The following is a 19108-nucleotide window of genomic DNA, read 5'->3' as shown; positions in this document are numbered from 1 at the left end:
CATTAACTGCGAGCTCAAGTGCAGCCCACGTTGGGGGAAAGCACAGCGGAAGATGTGGTGCAAAATTCATTTCTAATTCTCGCTCAATTCAATCCGCATTTCCCGGGCGTCCACGAATGCCCAGCAAATAAAACGGACCTTTGCCAGGAATTCCCACAAATGTGCATAGCCGGGAGAAGAGTCGTACGCGCGAGACTCGGCAAGCGATCGTGCACATTGAACTTGGCACGATATGTACATAGGTACATATAGTCGGTCCACGAGTTCAACGTGTCTTTTTGACAGTACGCAAGCAATGCAACTCTTAGTAAACGACACGTGGCTGTCAATAGACCGGGAAAAAATTGGTTAAAAATCAAAATTAAATTTTTTCCCAAAGAATCATGCACATCGATCTTCGTAAAAAAAAAGGCTGACTATACACAGAGACTATTATTTAGAGTCAGTCAAAAAAGATACATCGAACCCGTGGACCGACCCGTAGCAGGTGGCAATCAGGCCGTGGTACCGCTTTCCGCGAAGACTGCCTTAACGGGTATTAGCAAAGTTGGCTATCATGGCCGATCAAAAGTGAGAATCATCACGGGTGTCATTAGTTGCGCGTTAAAGGAATTCAATGCGTACAGGATGGATATTAATAGCCAATTGTTACTTTCGAGGCGAAAGGCGCGCGCGTGATGACGCGATTCCATTTTTGCACAGCTCTTAAGTATTCTCGTCACGAACGCAGTTGGGTGTGAAGTACATAAGTGGAATACGAGCTGGAGCGTTAAATAATGTTTTGCCCAGTCTACTTGATTTTCTCTAGCGCAAATTTTCCCTACTGAAGTTCGGAGCCTGTCCGTGTCCCTGGGGTAGGACATTACGCAGACCTAGTTAAGACCCGGACGGTCTTCGACTTTCATAATAAAATTTCTACTCCGGCTCACTTTAACCAGAACCCAGAACCACCGTGTCTTTTGCACAGTATACCTGCATACAACATACTTTACGTAGAAAAGATATCGCGTGTATCGAGTCGATTAATACGTCAAAAGTACCTGTACGAAATTGCATACCTTAATTATCGTATAATCGCGCCGAAGTTAAATCCCAAAGAGAAGTTTGGATACTCGAATTCGAGGATGCAACGAGAGAAGCATAAAAGCAAGGTCCATTCCGTTAAGAACTAAATCCAGAGAACTGCGTGCACCTAGGTAAAGCGACGTCAGGGTGCCGAAGCGCCATTAGCATTTATATGCAAAAGTGGAAACAAGTTTGAATTATATAGCGGCGAACCGGATACAGCGATCGGATTTGAGAGCTTTAACTTTGCCGGGCTGGAAAAGTAAGCCGACGCCCCTGTTACCAGGAGATCGGTAGCGGGTAGGATTACCTTTAATGAAATTCTTACGGGTCGTGGAAATACAAGCCAATCTGAATTCCTCAAGGCCAACGATAACAGGGCACCTGACTTCCGGTCATATTGAAATACATCTGCCGCCAATGTCCTTTCTCATCGATATCGACGCGACGAACGAGGATCAGCCAAAGTTTCACTAGAATTACACCGAATGCAAGTTTCGCAGTAATTGTCCAAACCGTATCTAATAAACGTGCTGGCAATGGATTCGCCTTCATTCTGGAAATAATTCCCTATTTCCGGTATGCCATCTGCCAAAGGCGCTGAACAGACCTAGCCCATCCTATCCGTCCATTCACGGATGCACCCACGCCCGGATGCACTCCAGAATGCAGAGGGAAAATTGCACTGGATGCAAGATGCGTCAGGCTACTACTGGAACAAGGACAGAGGATTTCACTGTTCGTTACTCACCCGCAGATCCAGGAATGCCGCCTCCTAGGTATACTGCTTGGCGGTACGAGCAGTAGAGGAGCTGTTCCTCGGATCGTACCACCCTCGCCGGCCGGAAGCCGTAGCTCCGGAACTTGAAGGCTGCTACTCATCCTCGAGTTTCCCCGTGACTTCCAGGTTACGTTCACCAGGGCCACCCTCTCGTAACCAGCGACTCGCCAGGAATCGACCACTGGATAATCATCGTCATCATCCTCAACATCATCATCGTCATCCTCCTCGTCGCGGATCACTTCATCGCGGACTTCCCATTACACTCGGAATTCTCCTTGATGATCTCTATTTACGTTTTGGCGATCACGCATAAGTCAACAGCCGTTTAATGAGTTGCGATGTCTCTTGGCGAGGCGAACGACGCCTGCGGCCGATTCACACGAACGCGTTGCGGCACTCACTTGTTAATGCGTTTTCCTGCGATGCGTCTCTCACTGTATCAAAAGCACACTGACTTTACGCGACTCCTCTGGATATCCATCGGCCGTGAGAACCGGGTGAATATTATTAGATGGTAGGGACTGCATAATTATCGGATGCAGAGGAATGTTTTCAATGGGTGAGTAATTGCGTATTGAACAAAAAAAATTGTTACTTGATTGATAATCGAAGAGAAAATTAAATCGCTCGTTAATTCTTGAAAAATCTAGAGTCATGGACGATTCATTTTTTATTTTTCTAGGCAACGATCATTCTGATAATGTGCCTTGACAGTCACTACGGTAAACAGACCCAGACGACTTGTACTTTCTGATAAATATATTAATACCCGGCTATTACTTTGGCCAGTAATGAAAATTCGAATTCTGAGGTCTTAACTCGACTGTACAACCAGTACCGTAGCGCGTGGTCGGATTACTAGACAATTCCAATTGCCCAAATGACAGTCAAATAATAACACAGCGCCTGTATCGACCGTAAACACTATACACGTTTAATAAGTGAATTGTCATATACCATAGGCAAAGCAGCGTTTGCTTGGTTAATCGAAGCTTTTTGTCATCGCCGTCATTAGCCACACGTCAAGACGAGCCTTGAAAGCGTTACGTTTACATAACTACACGTTATGCGAAATTCTTAATAGCTTTGCAGGACAGAATGACCGCGACCGCGATAGCCGTTCCATTCGTATCAACAAAGAAGCCGTAATACGTCGATTGAGAGTTACCCAAATATAGAAAAAAAATTATATCACAAAATTACCCATGAGACACCACCCCGTTTCGATTCTGATTAAAATAAATCACGCGTAATAAAAAAAAAGATTCTCGAGCCACGTATACAAATTCGGATCGATCATCAATTTACACCTCGATTTCCATCCTATACACTCGAGAAGACTTCAGAGCCTTCAGACCTCCCGCACTTGATAATAATAGCTATACAAAGGTGGTATATACCTGCATTATCGTATGTGTCCGGTAAACATAGCGGCAAGAGCCTTCACCTGTCACGACACGGTGTAGCGTTCCGCTTGCGACAGCTCGAATCTTTTATTTGCTCGTGTGCTCAGCGCCTATAGGTACGTTGCGTCAGTGCGACAAGACAAAAAAACAAAAAGAGTCAAAAAAAGTAAAGAATATAGTATGAAAAAAAAAGGCGGCAGACGTCACACGTTAACACGGTGCGCTGCGTTTAATGCCTATACACACGGCACACGCTGACGCATGCGCCAGTCGATGCAGGGCGAAGTAAAATCTGCCAGTGAATTTGCCTCAAGTAGGATCTGGGCGTCGATGAAAATTTTGGATAATCAGTCTAACCTACTGTCGGTAAGGTAGGTTGGGCCAGGAAGAAGTTATTAGGAATTTAGGATCTTCAATGCTTCACGTGAATGATCTACGTATGTGGTACGTTAATTGATCTCTGACTATATAGTGTATGGGTATGTACACATTTGCGAATGTACACATGCGGTTACCAGTTTTTTAAATGCCAGTCTCTCCGTCTTCGATTTTGATATTCTGAGTCAGAGACGATGGACCGATTGCGGCTGGTTGGCATTGACGCCACTGAGACTATTGGAAGTTCATGGGTCCACGTTGCTGACGATGTAGGCCAACGCTATCGAAACTCCTTGGCTATTACACAGTCTCTATACAGGCTGCGTGAACTATGGCTTTATTTCGTGATATGGTAACCAGACGTTCCGGACTGCCCGGGCATTGTGCGTAAACCGGAGAGTATTTCAGGGAGTATTTCTATGTCCAGAAGCCACGGCTGGGAGCAGAGAAGCGCCTTTGTCTCTTGAAATAGGAAGCGCCGAATGGAACTTTTAACGACCCTTGTTTCTTGGCCTGAAGGCGCCTATCCTACTCTCCTACGCGCTGTGCGCGACTACGTTTACGCGGCGTATTTTTTTTTTTCTTTGATTTCTTTCCTTCCATCTGTATATTTGTATTAGGACATATTCGTTTACGCGAAATAGCCTTGTTTTATTGTAAAAGCTACAATTCCTCTCTCCATCCTCGTAAATTTCTTATTGGTCGATTCGACTGGTGCTTTCGGCTTGACGCTCATGAAATCGGTCATGAAATTTCGAGGTTTTTGTAAATATTTAAATCAATTGCGTTACTCGTGAACGTGGTGAATTTTATGACGGTGAAGCGTGGCTTTCGTTAATGGCGCGGAGGGGCGGCTGATGGGAAAGGGCTAATTTTACGTGCCGGGAATTGTGTGTGGATTTCTGGTTGAATCGTATGACTCGTGAATTAAAAGCGGAGCAGACTAGGAGATAAATAAAGTCTTTGCTGTACAATTTCGAAATGAATTTTCTCCCGTTATAACGTGGCGCTACACTTTACTGTAACCCAATCAGCGGCTGAATAAGGTCGTAGGAAATTTCAATTTGCCGTCCAATTATCCGTTCTGGAAATTTGCTTCGATACGACGCCTTCCTTGACGGTATGGGCAGATGAAATGTTGATAAAATTTTACTTCTTTTCACTGTAGCTCGTTTCTTAATTCACCGTCAATTAAGTTCGCTTTTACGATGTTACTAATCAAGTTTATTCGTCTTGAATCAGAGAGGCCTGCGCTATCGAGAAAACTTGAGCGTTCGCACGGAAGCATCCGAGTTACTTCCGGCTTCGAACTTTTGACTAAAACGCGAAATGCGACGATTTCTTACGATTCGTCCAACTCCCCATTCCGTTCCCTTTCACGTTTCTCAATTTTTTTTTTTTCAATTTTTATGATTATTCTGAAAAATATTTCATCTCATTTATTTCTCTAACGGATGAATATGCTTCGAATTCAGTCAACATCCTCCAGAGCAAATAAAATTCTGCTTACATTTTACTGACTGACGATTTACCGGCTACGTGAGAAACGTCCTTATGAAAATTTCACAAAGATCCGCGATTTTTTCATTTTTTTTTTTTTTCACGAAATAATTTATCGCCAGTGAAACTGCAACTTATGTTTACCTGACGACTGGTTTTAAACGTGCGATCATTAAAACGAGCCTTGAACTTCCCAGCCTTTTAGACTCGATCAAAACAAGCCGAAGCTTCCTTGTTGGACGAGGGAGCAGAGTACGTTCAGTGAACGAAAGGTATTTGCGACATGACGATAAGCGAACGAGAAACGCTAAGTCGTCGAAACGTCATAAGTCGGAATTCACGATTATCGCGTGTCGCTCGCTACGAAACTGTTATAAATTAAAAATTGTAATTTCACTGCCGGAAACGTGCGCTTCTTTGTCTCACTTCTTTTCTTCCATCCCTCTCTCTCTCTCTCTCACTCTTGTTCCTTCCATACCATGAGTGTATTCGACGATACCAAGGCGCGAGCGCGGAGTCGCGTTACGGCATGAAATTTACATGATATTTATTTGAACCGATAATATTCGTAGACTTCAGCGCCGTTGGAGTTCGATTTTTAAAAACATCCAGTGACGCGGAAAAAAATCTGTTTATTGATCTAACCCACGATAATTCAGACGGTTACTTCGAAGCTTAATCCACACGGCACACGACCCACGAATATATTTATCGAGTGTTTTGGTTGAGTAAAAAAAAAAAAATCATGTATAACAATTCTAGTCTTATGAAGAAACATGAAGTTTTCTCGTAAACTTCATAATTTGTCAAAAAAAAAAAAAAAATGCCGTAATTCTCTTATCAGCATTGACATATACTACAGATATAATATATACGACATTACGAGCTGCACATAATACTCCCACTACCGACTGACCCAGCTCAATAAATAATAACCAGTGCAACAGGTTCCAGCTGAACTCCACTTCTTACAGGTATACAACTCCTTATCACTTATCATCTAGGAAGTTTGCGGTACCATAGATATAACCCAGCCCAATAAGCTACCATCGAGGACCTCGTAAACGAGAAAGCTTGAGATGAAAATGGCCATTATCGAGTAAATAGTGCCATAGTGACGTCATACACCAAAGAACCAATTTATCTACAATTAGAGCACCTAACGAGAAAACGTTCAGCTCGGCGGTGGTGTGATAGGAGGCACGTGGTCGTACGATCGAATCTGATTGTCTAGTCAAACACTGAGTAATGCGCCAAGCGTCGCGACGCCAGTCTAACGAAATTGTCGAAGTACATATAGCATAGTGTACCTATACTCGATACCGTTCCAAGTTTCATTTCCACGTGTTAACGAAGACAGTCATTATCAATAGTTCAGCTCTCCAGACCGGATACTCGAGTGACATTGATAAGACGACGTTATCTATCTTACTACCGGTGGAAGAATTTTGGGACTGGACCGGGGTTCGGGTCATACGTAACGATTGAAAATTTCATGGCAACGTCGGATGACGAATTACTTTTTTTTTGTTGTTATTTGAAAATTTCGCAAACTGTCCAGAAACTACCCTTTCACCAACTTCTCACATTAATTCTACGTAACTTTCCGAGCAATCAAACAATCTACCCGCTGACGTTTGCCAGCAGGAAACATATGAAGCGAGTTGATATCGTATCAGCAATTTCGGCCAATCACAGAAGGACGGAAGCCTCTATTCGTGCCAGCTGACGTCTGCCCTATCATACGATAGGTTAGCTACGTTCTCGTTTAACCACACCCTACTGATAAAGAAACTAATATCTTGGTTTCTACTTCCTTAATCAAGAAACTCGCTCGAGTCTCGCCACGAGTACAGACGACCGGAAAACTATTTTACTTCGGTAAACTTACGCGCTGACTGATATCAACATTCCTAGGATGCTCGAGGAAGGAAGAGGAACTTGCACGGCCATCTATTAAGTATAAGACCAAGTGACATCGGTGAACCGGAAGTCGACAGTCCAGACCAGTTCCGGTCTTCCATTTGATCCTCCGTTAACCGAGCCCGAAAGTCCCAGGCGCGACTAAATTCCTGATTCCCAAAATGCATTCGGTAGAAAGGACCTGTTACTCCCAGCCACCTAGTCACCGCACAGAGATCCGTTCGGTCCAGCAGTGTTTATTTCTGATCATCCCACCCGTGTAACGTTCAAAGCCAAAACTGCAGGACGAGCATATCCAACGTTCCTAATCAAAAAGTCGAGATTCTCCATCCGACAAAAAAATGGAAAATGGACCAAAAAATGGCTAAGGGTAAAATTCAACAGGACACGCGTGAAGTACACGTAGGGACTCTAGTCGTATCGGGAAATGATCAGGGTGGGATGAAACTGACGTAGGTCGCCGGACGACGAGTACAGAGAGACATAAAGGGTTTCGAAAGAGAACCTTTAATTATTTCCAACCCTTTGTGCTCCGTGCTCTTCGAAACAAAGTCTAGAGTAACGGTAGCTTATACCCGGGGACATAGGACAGAGACGGAACAGCGAGCCAAAAAGTATCGAAACGAAGTCAGGATGCCGAGTTGGGTGAGGAGTCCCCCCGAAGTAGGAGATACGAAAGACGTAGACAGTAGAGTGGCAGATACGTGGAGGCAAGGAAGAGAAAAAAAAAAAGAAGATACTGCAAGGACCGAAATTTCAGGAAGGAGAAACACGGAGAGAAAGAGCTACGTCACGCCGCACTTCGAAGATCGTCACAGCTAGCCAATTAAAATTTCACAACTAAGCGTTAATGCTCCATGTATAATTTCGTAATTCGTTGAATAACACCGTCGACGCATGCACGTAAATACGTGTACACTATAATAATTCAACACGATCGCTTCTCGCTGCGTATCCAACGTATGCGACACGTGTGGACCCGGTGGACGTGGAATTGACTTTCTGAAATCGGACGCGCGTCCCAGCTAAGGATTCACGTGGAAGGGACGAGCGAAGGGAGGAAGAATCAGCAAGGTACCCAGGGTCCGTTTCGGCAAAGAGACAAACGACGAAGAAGGATAGACCTAGCACCAGGACTACTCGTTACTGTGTACGAGATGAAAAATCTAAAAACCCAAGACAGACCACGCGACGTCCTATTTAATTATCATTGATAGATTGGCAAGACCAAAAAAAAAGCCTCAATATTTTATTATGCAAATCATCAGGGAACGGCGCTGTCGCGTACATATATATATTTTTTTCATTTCAATTATATTCGCGAAATCAATCGAACGGAAAATATAGGCTGCTGTCACGTCTGATCTCTGGCTCGTCTAATTGTTGTCAGTTCCATTCAGCACTCGCTTTCTCCCGGCTATATGCTTACATGAGCTATTGTCACGGGCCAGTTGGCGTTATTGATTTTATCGTCAATATTTGCTTCCAAGTCGCTACAACCGTGACAATGGTTTTTAGTTTCCTTTACGCACGAGGGACGTGACTCCGCGTTTAACTTTTCTCTACCCTTTTTTTTTACAGGCACGACCGTCTATCAATCTAGACACTCATTTATTTATTTGCATACGCGATTCGGTCGCTTTGTCTCCCCCCTGCCACCCCCCGTGCTCACTTCTCGTTTGGCCAAGCGATCAAGATGCACGATATTAAGCGACAAGACTAACCCATAAGCGAACGCGAGGAAACAGCAATCGATCCACTTCGCTCAAACTTATTATTTCATAATGCTACCACGTCTCGTTCGATACGGATCGTGAACGTGATGGATATGAATTAGGAATGAGGCACCCTGGGTATCTTCCATCCAACGTGGCGCGACTGCCGGCTGGACCAAATGGCGTCTCTTGTATTTTTCAAGGATGTATCGCATGCGAGATTATTTCTAACAGACGCGAAGTTCGTTCTCGCGTGAATTTATCCGAAGCGTAATCGTTAACCGATTACGTTCTGAGTGATCGGAGTCAAATGAGTTAGTGCCACGGAGCTACGAAATAATTCGTCGAGAGCCTCGTGACTGGAGTGGCGCTATATGTGTAAATACATATATATATTTATGTACAGTTGTCAATAGGACGGAATGCATAATCAAGCGAGTCGGATAAGTTTTGAAAGACTCTCTAAGGCCTCGCTGGGAATACGAAACGAGCGCTGAATTTGTTCCGTTCGACGTAGCCATTAGCTCTTCGCGATGTACGCGTAACGAGTGACTTTAATCTGCTGTAAAGTATTTGCCTAAGGTAACGCGAAGGACAGACGCGGAAGCAAACGTGAGACAATGGGAGCTTCGAGTTGGGAGAATGAGGATGAATGGTAGAGGAACAAATGGAATTGATTACATTATGTCATCGTATACAGTATACGTACGTATACACCTTTATGGATAATATATAGAGACGGCGAGCAATCGACGTGTCACACTGGTGGAAGTGAGAGAAAAGGCAGGAGGGTACGAGTAGTATAAGTATCAATGAAAACTAGTGGGAAAAAGGAAAAGGGCATAAAAATATAAATCCGTCTCAAAGTTTCTTTTCCGCAAGATTCCAGCCCGTTAATTTTATTATACTTCGCCGTGGGAAACGCTTCCTCGATGGAAGAGGGAAACGACAACGGCGTTCGAAAAAAGAAAGGGAATTACTCATCGTAAGGAAAAAAAAGTCCGCGGACAGATGGCGCTGCTGTAACTTCTTTTGCGTGACATAGCGATTACGACATCACGTGTTTCCCAGTTGTTTGGCGCACGCTTTCGAATATTTTGCGATCGATCATAACGGAAATTCGGAATATTTCCGAGAGAGAGAGAGAGAGAGGGACATACGCAGCTATATATCTATGTGCGAATTTCTATGAAAAAAGTGACTTTTTTCGTTGGCAATCATTAAACAACAACAAGAAACAAAATATTGACAACGAGCTTCGGGCATGACTTCCATAGAGATAAATTCGCAATTGTACTATTACCCGTTAAATGGGTATCGTGAGTTGTTCGTATTATTAGCTATATAGCGATAAATGCTTATCGGACTGCGAATGACATGGCAAGATGGCCCATACAAAATATCCGGGTTGGTTATGAAATTAAAAAATTTGAGAAACCCATTTTGCAGCTGGCGGCCTATTGTGTCTGTTTGTCAGGTAGGGTTTCGGTCTATTTACAATTAACTAATAAAGGCCGGTATCCGGCAACGCAGTTTACCCTGTGCACGTGGCTGCAGACGATAAGATTTTCAGTGGCGGAAATTAAGGCTACTGTACACACGTATAAACATAATTGTGCCTACGCATGCAGCACGTACGGTACTGATACGGTACTGGCACGTAGGCTGATACGTAAAATCGATTTAACATGTGCCCTCGGCTTTAAGACATATTCGCGGTGTTTCAATGCCTTATGTATATACCCAAGTAAGACTAATAATTATCGAATTAATTATCCGCCTAATTGGCTGCGCGATCTCGGCTGCTCATTAACTTGCATCTCGCGCAGTAGTTCTCTTTTTGCTGCGAAACAGCTTTATTGCTATACACGTAGCACCCCTGTCCCGTACAGAATATATGCAAAAATTAGCACGTGATTCTCGTTACATCGCCGAATACATTCTCCGACGCGTAGGAGCTTCTTACCTCACGAAATTAGACCGACTGATAATTATACAAGTATATAAATATATAATTCGCACATTCATAGAAAGGTCTAAGCATACAATAGACCGATTCCATAAAATTGACAGTCACGTATATAGGACAAGTTGAATAAACTACACGTAAATATTAGTCATAAATTACGTAATGCAGAAAAACGTGTAATTTTGTGAAATTTAATTTTTTGCAAAAACAAATTTTTTTACACAAAATATATATTTTTTTTTTGCGGATTTTCTGGGACACAGTGTTATACGGCAGCACAGAAAATTCGCGTCAATAGAAAAGAACCTGAATGCACAGTCGCCGAAGGAAAACTCGTGAAAAAAAATGAAGTCTGGTCTATACTTTGCACGTTTAATTTCACTCTTTTTCCACGACGTTCGTGTCGCCTTTTACACTTGTCAACGCGACGCGTAATAGTCACGGAAATAAAGTCTAGTTCGCAGCATCAATCCTGACACAAGCGTACGTGACGATATTTGACGAATTAATACAAATTCAAATCAATCTCTGAAGTATAAAAAAAAACCATTTCTCGATTATCTTCTTGAAGCTCGATCGGTTCGATTTCGTAATACATAAAAATAACGGTGAATCCCACATATCCCGGTCTACGGTGCGTTATAACGTTATGTTATATTTATAATGCGTTGCTACGGATATACGTAATTACGCACTACGTGGTGAATTACATGTGTCTGACGGTGCATGGATATGGTTCGCGTAGACGATATCCAAAGCTTTCAAGTCTCGGAGCTCAAAAACGGGACTGAAACGCGAGAAACAGACATTCGCCGAGACGACGTTTGTGGCGTTAACCACTGTATTTCCGCGACACAGCTCGTCACGTGTGACGAATAACGTAGCAAAGTTTCCTATGACCCGCGTTTGTAAGGTATACAGCGAGTGTATTGCAAACTGTGCAAACACCGAAATAGTCCATGTACATTTCGAACAATCCGAACGGACCGGCGCTGCAAAAGAGAACACGACACATTTATTCTCACGCATTATTCATACAGAGACTGTTATGATTATGTATTCAATTGTGTTTATCGCGTTTATCCGGTTTAACTTTTTTTCTAGCGAAAAACGGTTTTAACCATTGCGTCAATATTTTTTATTGTCACATCGAAAATACTGATATTTACAGTCGCGAGTGTGGTAACGTTATCACGCGTCAACGTAATTAATGACGACTTGTCATGTAAGTCGAGCAATTTACTCGACGGTAGCTCTAATCGCACAAGAAATTCTCCCGTGTCTCCAGTGCGTGTCCCTCGCAATGCCATGAGCTACGTCTCGCTGATACGGTGCTTTTTCGATTACACGGAGAAGCCATCCTCCCTCGTATAACGCTCCATTTCGTTTTATGGAAAATAAAAAAAAAGCACAGCCCTTCGACATCCTCGACCATGGTGGTTATGCGTGTGCATACGCACGTAGCTTTTTCATCGATTATCGGGCGCAGATGAACTCGTGGATCTTTCAAGCTTAGCGAGAGGAACGTCAAGAGGGCACTGGGTATTGGTGGAAATGAATTAACAAAAAGAAAAAGAAATTTTTTATCAGGATAAAATTCTCATTTGCATATAGAACGTATTTTTGCGAATTATGACAGAATTTTTTTGTTGAACTTTCATCGATTACAACGCGCGGACGAATCTTTGGATCTTTCAAGCTGACAGGAATGTCGAGAGAGGTTTGCATATTAATGGTGTTAAAAGAAAGTTATTATTTTTTATCGAGAAAAAATTCTCATTTGCGCGTAGAATGTATTTTAGTGAAGTATGAAAATTTTTTTTAATTTAACAAAAAAAAATTTGTATCGTTGCACCCTATGACGTAGAGCAGGCATTGTAATCTTATGGGGATGGATAAGTTGTGGGGATGTTCTTAACAAGGATCGCGTGTATCATAAACGGTACAGGATTTAAACGGATACTAGGACGCTTCAATATTTACCTTGGCTGATTCGTAAAAAGTCCTGCTCGCGAGAGCCTCCTTTGAATCTAATCATTTCGCACGCAGCAAGCACTATAATTCCAAGCAAATTAAATTAGCACCATTGTCCACACAACGCACTACGCTCCAAGCGAAAACATAATATTACCTCGCGACTACGCAAGGTTTGCCTATAAACGTGATCTATTCAGCACTACTGCAGCCTCACAAAAGGGATCTAGAAAAACTGCACTCAATCAGTCCCCGGCAAGACGTACTTGCGGATATCTCAAGATCTCGCGTAAACCGACGTATCCCAACAGCGCATCCCGTATGAAATGCGTAACGTATCACAGCAGGATCTGCACTCGTACCACAGTCGAAATTAAAAACAACCATATACCTCGTGGAAGGTGCACGTAAAAGAAAACCCGAACATAAACACCATAACAGAGTCAAGAAAAAAAAAAAAAAATTTATTTTTCAAAAAATCATAAATTTCAATATTATCGCACGATTTTTATCTCAAAAGGTCGAGACAAATAGATAAAAAAAAAAAACTTTTCCTTCCCTCAAACCATAACCGAACTCCGTGCCAAAGCAAATCCAATAAAGTGAATCGATTTGTCAGACGTCAAATTAACAACCCACCAAGGATTCCCTTTTTTCATCCTGCTGAGAAGAAAATTAACCGTAACACCTTCCACGGGGAAGCATATAGGCATATCTATACATATATATCCAAGCACTTCTTTTTCTCGTTTTAACAAAACCATAGATATACCAGATATCCCGTTTCCGCTGTTACGTCGCTCTTAGATAATTCCATGTGACTGTCGAGAGGCAAAGTATTTCTCAAAACTAATAAAATATTCCCACAGCGGTCTACACTGGCCGGTAGCTCGCGAACTCTTGCCAATATTTCGTAGCTCTGACGACGCGTGCCGCCCTCGAGGAAAAGCGTGCGCGACAACGTGCGTGGTGTGCTCGCACATGTAAGAGACATGAACGCGGTGGCGCACTCCAAGTTCTATAGCGACGGCCGCGACGAGAACGACGGCGTCCTCCCGAATGGCAGACCCGACGAAAGAGTAACGTCGATTAAAGGTTAGACAACTGAATGAACGCGACCGGCTCGGTGGCCGCAAGCAGCATGCTTCCCTCGCGAGCAGCGAACGACGGAGCTGCTTCGCCCACGAACGTGCCCGGACTTTGCCGGAAATTCACGAATCGTAATGTGCATTTTTATGTATACACCCACGTATACCTACGTGGCGTATATATATACCTTACTGCGCGACCTATGGAGGTACTACGAGTGCGAGAGAGACGGAGCGGGGTACACTCTAGTACAAAATTTCATTGAGGTAGGTCTGGGTCCGAGTATTAACTTACTCGATCTCTACGAACTCTATCGACCTGGTTAAATTAACGCTTCTCTTTTTTTTATACAATTCAATATTCTTATTTCCGGAGATTATCGCGCTTTAAATATTACGAATACCGGGCTCACGTGGACGTGTTAATTGTTCGTAGGGGTTATGACGTAATTTATGTACAGGAAAAATACGTCATTTTTTATTAAATCCGTGTGCCAATCCCTTTCACTTATCATATCTCTGATACCATTATGGCGATTGCCGTTGCCACAGTGTACAGCTTGACAACGAAATAACGAGTTATCGATGTTTCTAAGTTTTGTGAATTTTCTTCAAGGATGACTTCGAGTATTTTTTCTAAATCCATTTTGTTTTCTCCGTTCACTGTATCAATTTTTAATACACTGGTATGAAAAATTTTTCTTTTTTTTCCGTCAGGGGGGGGGGTGACAGATAAGGGTAAGATCCATAGATAGATAAGAGATAACGCAAGCAAATGCATTGTGTCGTGATAAATCTTGTGATTTTTTTAAATTTCCCACGCCTCACTTAATTTTTTTCTTTTTCATATGTTTCACGTATAAATGTCCATTCTATGTTTTTCCCCTTACCCTCTGCATCGCGAAATCTTCCACTCGTTCACCTGTTTCACACTCGTCTCGAGCTGCGACATATTTTTCCTTTGCGGCGCATATGTATTTGCATGGAATGCAGCTCCGGTACACTCTGGCTCGTAGAAACAATACAATGCGGCTGGCTACAGCGCGGAGCTCACGTCACTTTTAACGACAAACCAAGTCTTTATCGACACGTTTCGTCGATAAGCGTTACGATTCTCCACGACGGCAGTGCATTGACTAGCAGCGTTGAGCCGTGAATTCCGATGCACTCGCACATGCTCCGAGCGTGACGATCGAACGATGCATCTTTGTTCTAACAAGAAGTACTCTTTTCTTTTATATGGATTCGGCTAGGAAATATTCAAGAGCTGTACCCTCGTTCGCGCACATAGTTCATCCCTTATTTTGTTTCCTTTCTCATCCTTATCCACTGCTCGCTCTCCCTCACTCGCCTACAAATACTCTATTCCCATTTCTGTCTCCTCCCATTTGCTCGTACAGCTTTGCCCTAGCGTCCCCGACAATTTTCCGTCCAAAGCGATTCGAGAACCCTTAGCGAACGTAACTTATCGGCATTTTATATTTATATCCATGATTTAGAGGGTACACGCCAGCACTGCGGTTAATGGGGCCAACCCTGGTGATATCACATGCGCCTATATCTCAAATTCGATCTATGCACAGGATATATGTACTATTTATGTCCTCTGTGGACACGGCTGACCAACTGCGATCTAGAAAAGTTGTTCCGTGGTAAAAATTAAAAAAAAACAAAAACGAGAAACTCTGGCTCAATTTTTATTACTTTATTTTGGAATTTTACGAAAAGATTCGATTTTTCGTCATTTTTTTTTTTACATCTGTTTACGTAAAGTTGGCGAAGGCATACTTAAACAGTGTGTCACGATGAGTGAAATGTAAACGAAATTTGCATATAAATATTATTTATTATCACGATTTGATTTATGTGCTTGCCTTATCGATTCTCTAAATCAATATTAATCACACAGGAACGTCATCCACGTCTTTTTCACGACGTTGAAATTATAAATCTTCGAAATCTTTACTTAAGGTAGATGCACAAGGTAAAATTTTTTAATTAAAAAAAAAAGAATTTTAATGACATCGCGATAAGAAAGTTTATCGTCCTGTCAAACGTAATAGGCCTCTAACTACCCAGCGTTAAACAAAGCGCTAATTGGGTCAAATTACGCCACTGCGTGGGATTACATTCCCCAGTAGCCGCCAAACTGCGACGAATTAAATTGTCAGAGAGTAAGAAGGAGCCGTGAAGGATTACGGAGTCCAAATATTATTTGGACCCCCCCATCTGCAGATATTGCATCCTCGAGATGATTTTGCCAGATTTCGAAATTTTCCAAAATTAAATACCGTCCACGTTCCCGAGTATTTTGAACGCGCGTGATTCGCCTCGTCGGTCGGATGAATATTTAACGTCGCTCCCGTAATGCCTAGTTGGCACTACAGTAATTGAGTAATTTTGGACTCTTATAAATATCCCACTGTAAATTCCTTAGATCGAACTCGAAAATAGACTCGTAAGAGTTTTAAGTAGGTAGAAGTGATAGTAAATCTTACGTTAACGACCGGAAGATATCAAACGGATGAAATAAACAGACATATATATATATGTATATTCAACAGAGTGTATCATTCAACATTGTAATTTCCTCGAGTAACGCATGGGTCAATATCGTAGTGAAAATTTAAGCCAATAATTTCCACGTTGACTTATGCCTTCTGACTGATACTAAGATTTCTCGGCGATAACACCTTAGGCACAATTCACACCCGCTGCTTCTGCGGGTATTTCAAGTGATTTGCTACTACGATCTTGTACGTATAAACTTCAAGTCGCGACTCCCATCCAAATAGATTCGTGAAATGATCGCTGGACCACTAGCTGGCTCTCTCGAACGTAATCTCAAAGTCAAATTATTCTCAACGATAGTTATATACAGATTTTGAATGGACGATTATGTGAAATTTCGATAATTCCTACGTCACGTGCTTAAATTAAACGTCCGTCGATAAGAAATTACAGTACCCCCAAAACTGCACACGTTAAGGAGCGCCTATATATATATATATATATATAAGTATATAGGACGGATGTCAAAGGTTGGAAAACGACGGCTGTATATTTTAGTTGATAAAAACGAAAGAAAACAATACTTATTCGTCAAAGCCAAAACTGCACACGTTAAGGAGCGCCTATGTGAAATTTCGATAATTCCTACGTCACGTGCTTAAATTAAACGTCCGTCGATAAGAAATTACAGTACCCCCAAAACTGCACACGTTAAGGAGCGCCTATATATATATATATATATATAAGTATATAGGACGGATGTCAAAGGTTGGAAAACGACGGCTGTATATTTTAGTTGATAAAAACGAAAGAAAACAATACTTATTCGTCAAAGAAAATTGCAACGGACCGTAGTCGTGTATTGACTCATGTGCGAATTTCGCAGAGGTTTAAACTTCCAGCATTCAATGCGAGTACGCAACGTGCTATGGAATATCTCAAGCCGCCCTCAATATATATATATACATATACATACATATTTATCCCTGTAATACATCGTATCTTATTCGCAATATATTGTACAGGAGCGGCTTTTCACGTCTTTTCATTCATTTGTATGACGGGGCTTTTTTTTACCTTTCGCTTCACGATCGTAGGGAGTGATGTATAGCGTTTATAAAGTGTCCCTAGAAAAACATGAGCGAGTCACGGATGGGGAGTGAATAAAGAATAGGAGTCCTTATGGAAAAATACACTATCGGACGAGAGACGCCAGTTTTGTCTTCGAGAAATCAAGAGTTGGTAAACACAGTATAAGACAAAGATAAAGGCACAGAGTCATCCACGAAAGAGAGAGAGAGAGAGAGAGAGAGAGACTACAAATATACGGAAAACCACCGCTGGAGAAACGCAAATCATCCCGATCAGCAAAACGTCCAAATCGATTTAGGGCTATCTCCAGCGCGCGATCGCAAAGCAAAGACCGTGTAAGTTTCGGGCGTCCTATAGAAAAATTCCAACTAAACTTTTTCACTTATCCAAATATGCGTTTTCTTCGTTTTCTCAAATAGCCATACGTCAGCCGAGACATCTCGGTTTACATGATCGTGACGTTGCCTCGTGCCACCAGCCGTGAACTTTGACCCAAGGACCGAAAACTCCCGTTATAAATTATTCTCGAAGGATCAAAACAAGCCGTGGCTCAGAGATTTCTGGATAGATTACCTTCGGAAATTTGTATGCTCATAATGTAAATTATGTACACCCGTTATAAGTACGCATACAGTGCAAAGTCATGATATCCATTGGAAATCGAGATTACGCAATGATTTGTAGATTAAAATTCAATGACGTCTCTGTGTCTGAATTATAGGTTGCACTTGAGCAACCCCCCCGTCGCGTTGCACAATTCCCCTCTCCCGATGAAGTTCCTCGTACGGCTCAAGGCGTATTTCCAATACGACGACGACGACATTTTTAGCGGTATGACGAAGCTTTACAAACGCGTTACAATATCGCACTCGTCAGTCGCGCTAAATTAGCGAATGTTATTTTCCGTGAGTTATCAACAAGTGCGGAATGAAACGCACTGTGCATTCCGTCCCAGCTATTATAAGGATAAGCGTGACGCGTGAGAAGAATTACACGGTATACCAATGTACACAGGCCACTGCTTATCCGCCACCTTTAACAAGGAAGAGGGGTACCTCTACCTGGAAGGTCGAGAAACGTCGCTACAGACGCCTTCAACCTCGAGCACAGTAAAGGGGAAGAAAATCAATGGCGAAAAAAAAAGGACAGAAAAGAATTTTAATCAGAGCATACATAGCTAGGGGTAAGAAAAATGACTTCGGTTTGCTAAACTAAAGCGGGTTGACGAGGCAATAATATATTTTTTAAAAGAAAAACAATTATGACTCATCTCCCTCAGGCTGTCGCTTTTAGGAATGCCCGGACGTGACGTTTATCATACTGGATGCCGTTAACTTTGAAGGAGCCACGTGGAGCACTGCCAACAGGGAACCATCGAATGTCGTCATTAAAATTTCGGACGAGCTTCTCGAGCCACAATGACAATCATCGTGAGCCAACACGACAGAAGATAACTTTGAACTTTACGAGGAGGACGAATAGATTTTTCACGAAATTATTTCTCTTCGCGTGATTCAGATCGCGGCGTGACGTCAATGTTTTTCAGAGTTAAATTTCTACTTGTAAAGCCAAAATGTCAGGAGTACGTCACGCGTCCATTCTCTAATCTCAGAGACAGTTGGATAGTCACGTTACGTGTGAAGTTATTCGATTAATTCTCGGTTATACAGTGCAGTGTGGTGGGAGAGGGGGGGGGGGAGGAA

General features: G+C 42.5%; 1 protein-coding gene across 3 annotated transcripts in view; it reads right to left on the bottom strand.

Moving 5' to 3' along the window:
* LOC107270594 (cAMP-specific 3',5'-cyclic phosphodiesterase) overlaps positions 1-19108 on the bottom strand; it is a 222580-nt gene that overhangs the window by 149330 nt on the left and 54142 nt on the right. The window contains exons 1-2 of one of the 3 annotated variants that reach the window (XM_015745745.2): positions 13487-13823; positions 1817-2283 (exon numbers count right to left, since the gene is read on the bottom strand). The exons of 1 other annotated variant lie outside the window; for it this stretch is intronic. In XM_015745745.2, the coding sequence (XP_015601231.1) occupies positions 1817-1947 (131 nt within the window). In that variant the 5' untranslated portion in view covers positions 1948-2283; positions 13487-13823. Of the gene's footprint in view, positions 1-1816; positions 2284-12723; positions 12805-13486; positions 13824-19108 lie in introns of those variants that run through there. One more of the 3 variants, XM_015745744.2, reaches the window with a different exon arrangement.

This window comes from Cephus cinctus, unplaced genomic scaffold (assembly GCF_000341935.2).
Source record: "Cephus cinctus unplaced genomic scaffold, Ccin1 Ccin1_scaffold0805, whole genome shotgun sequence".
NCBI classification, from domain to species: Eukaryota; Metazoa; Arthropoda; class Insecta; order Hymenoptera; family Cephidae; genus Cephus; species Cephus cinctus.
Note: the sequence above shows the minus strand (reverse complement) of the source record. Positions and strands in the feature narration are given on the sequence as shown.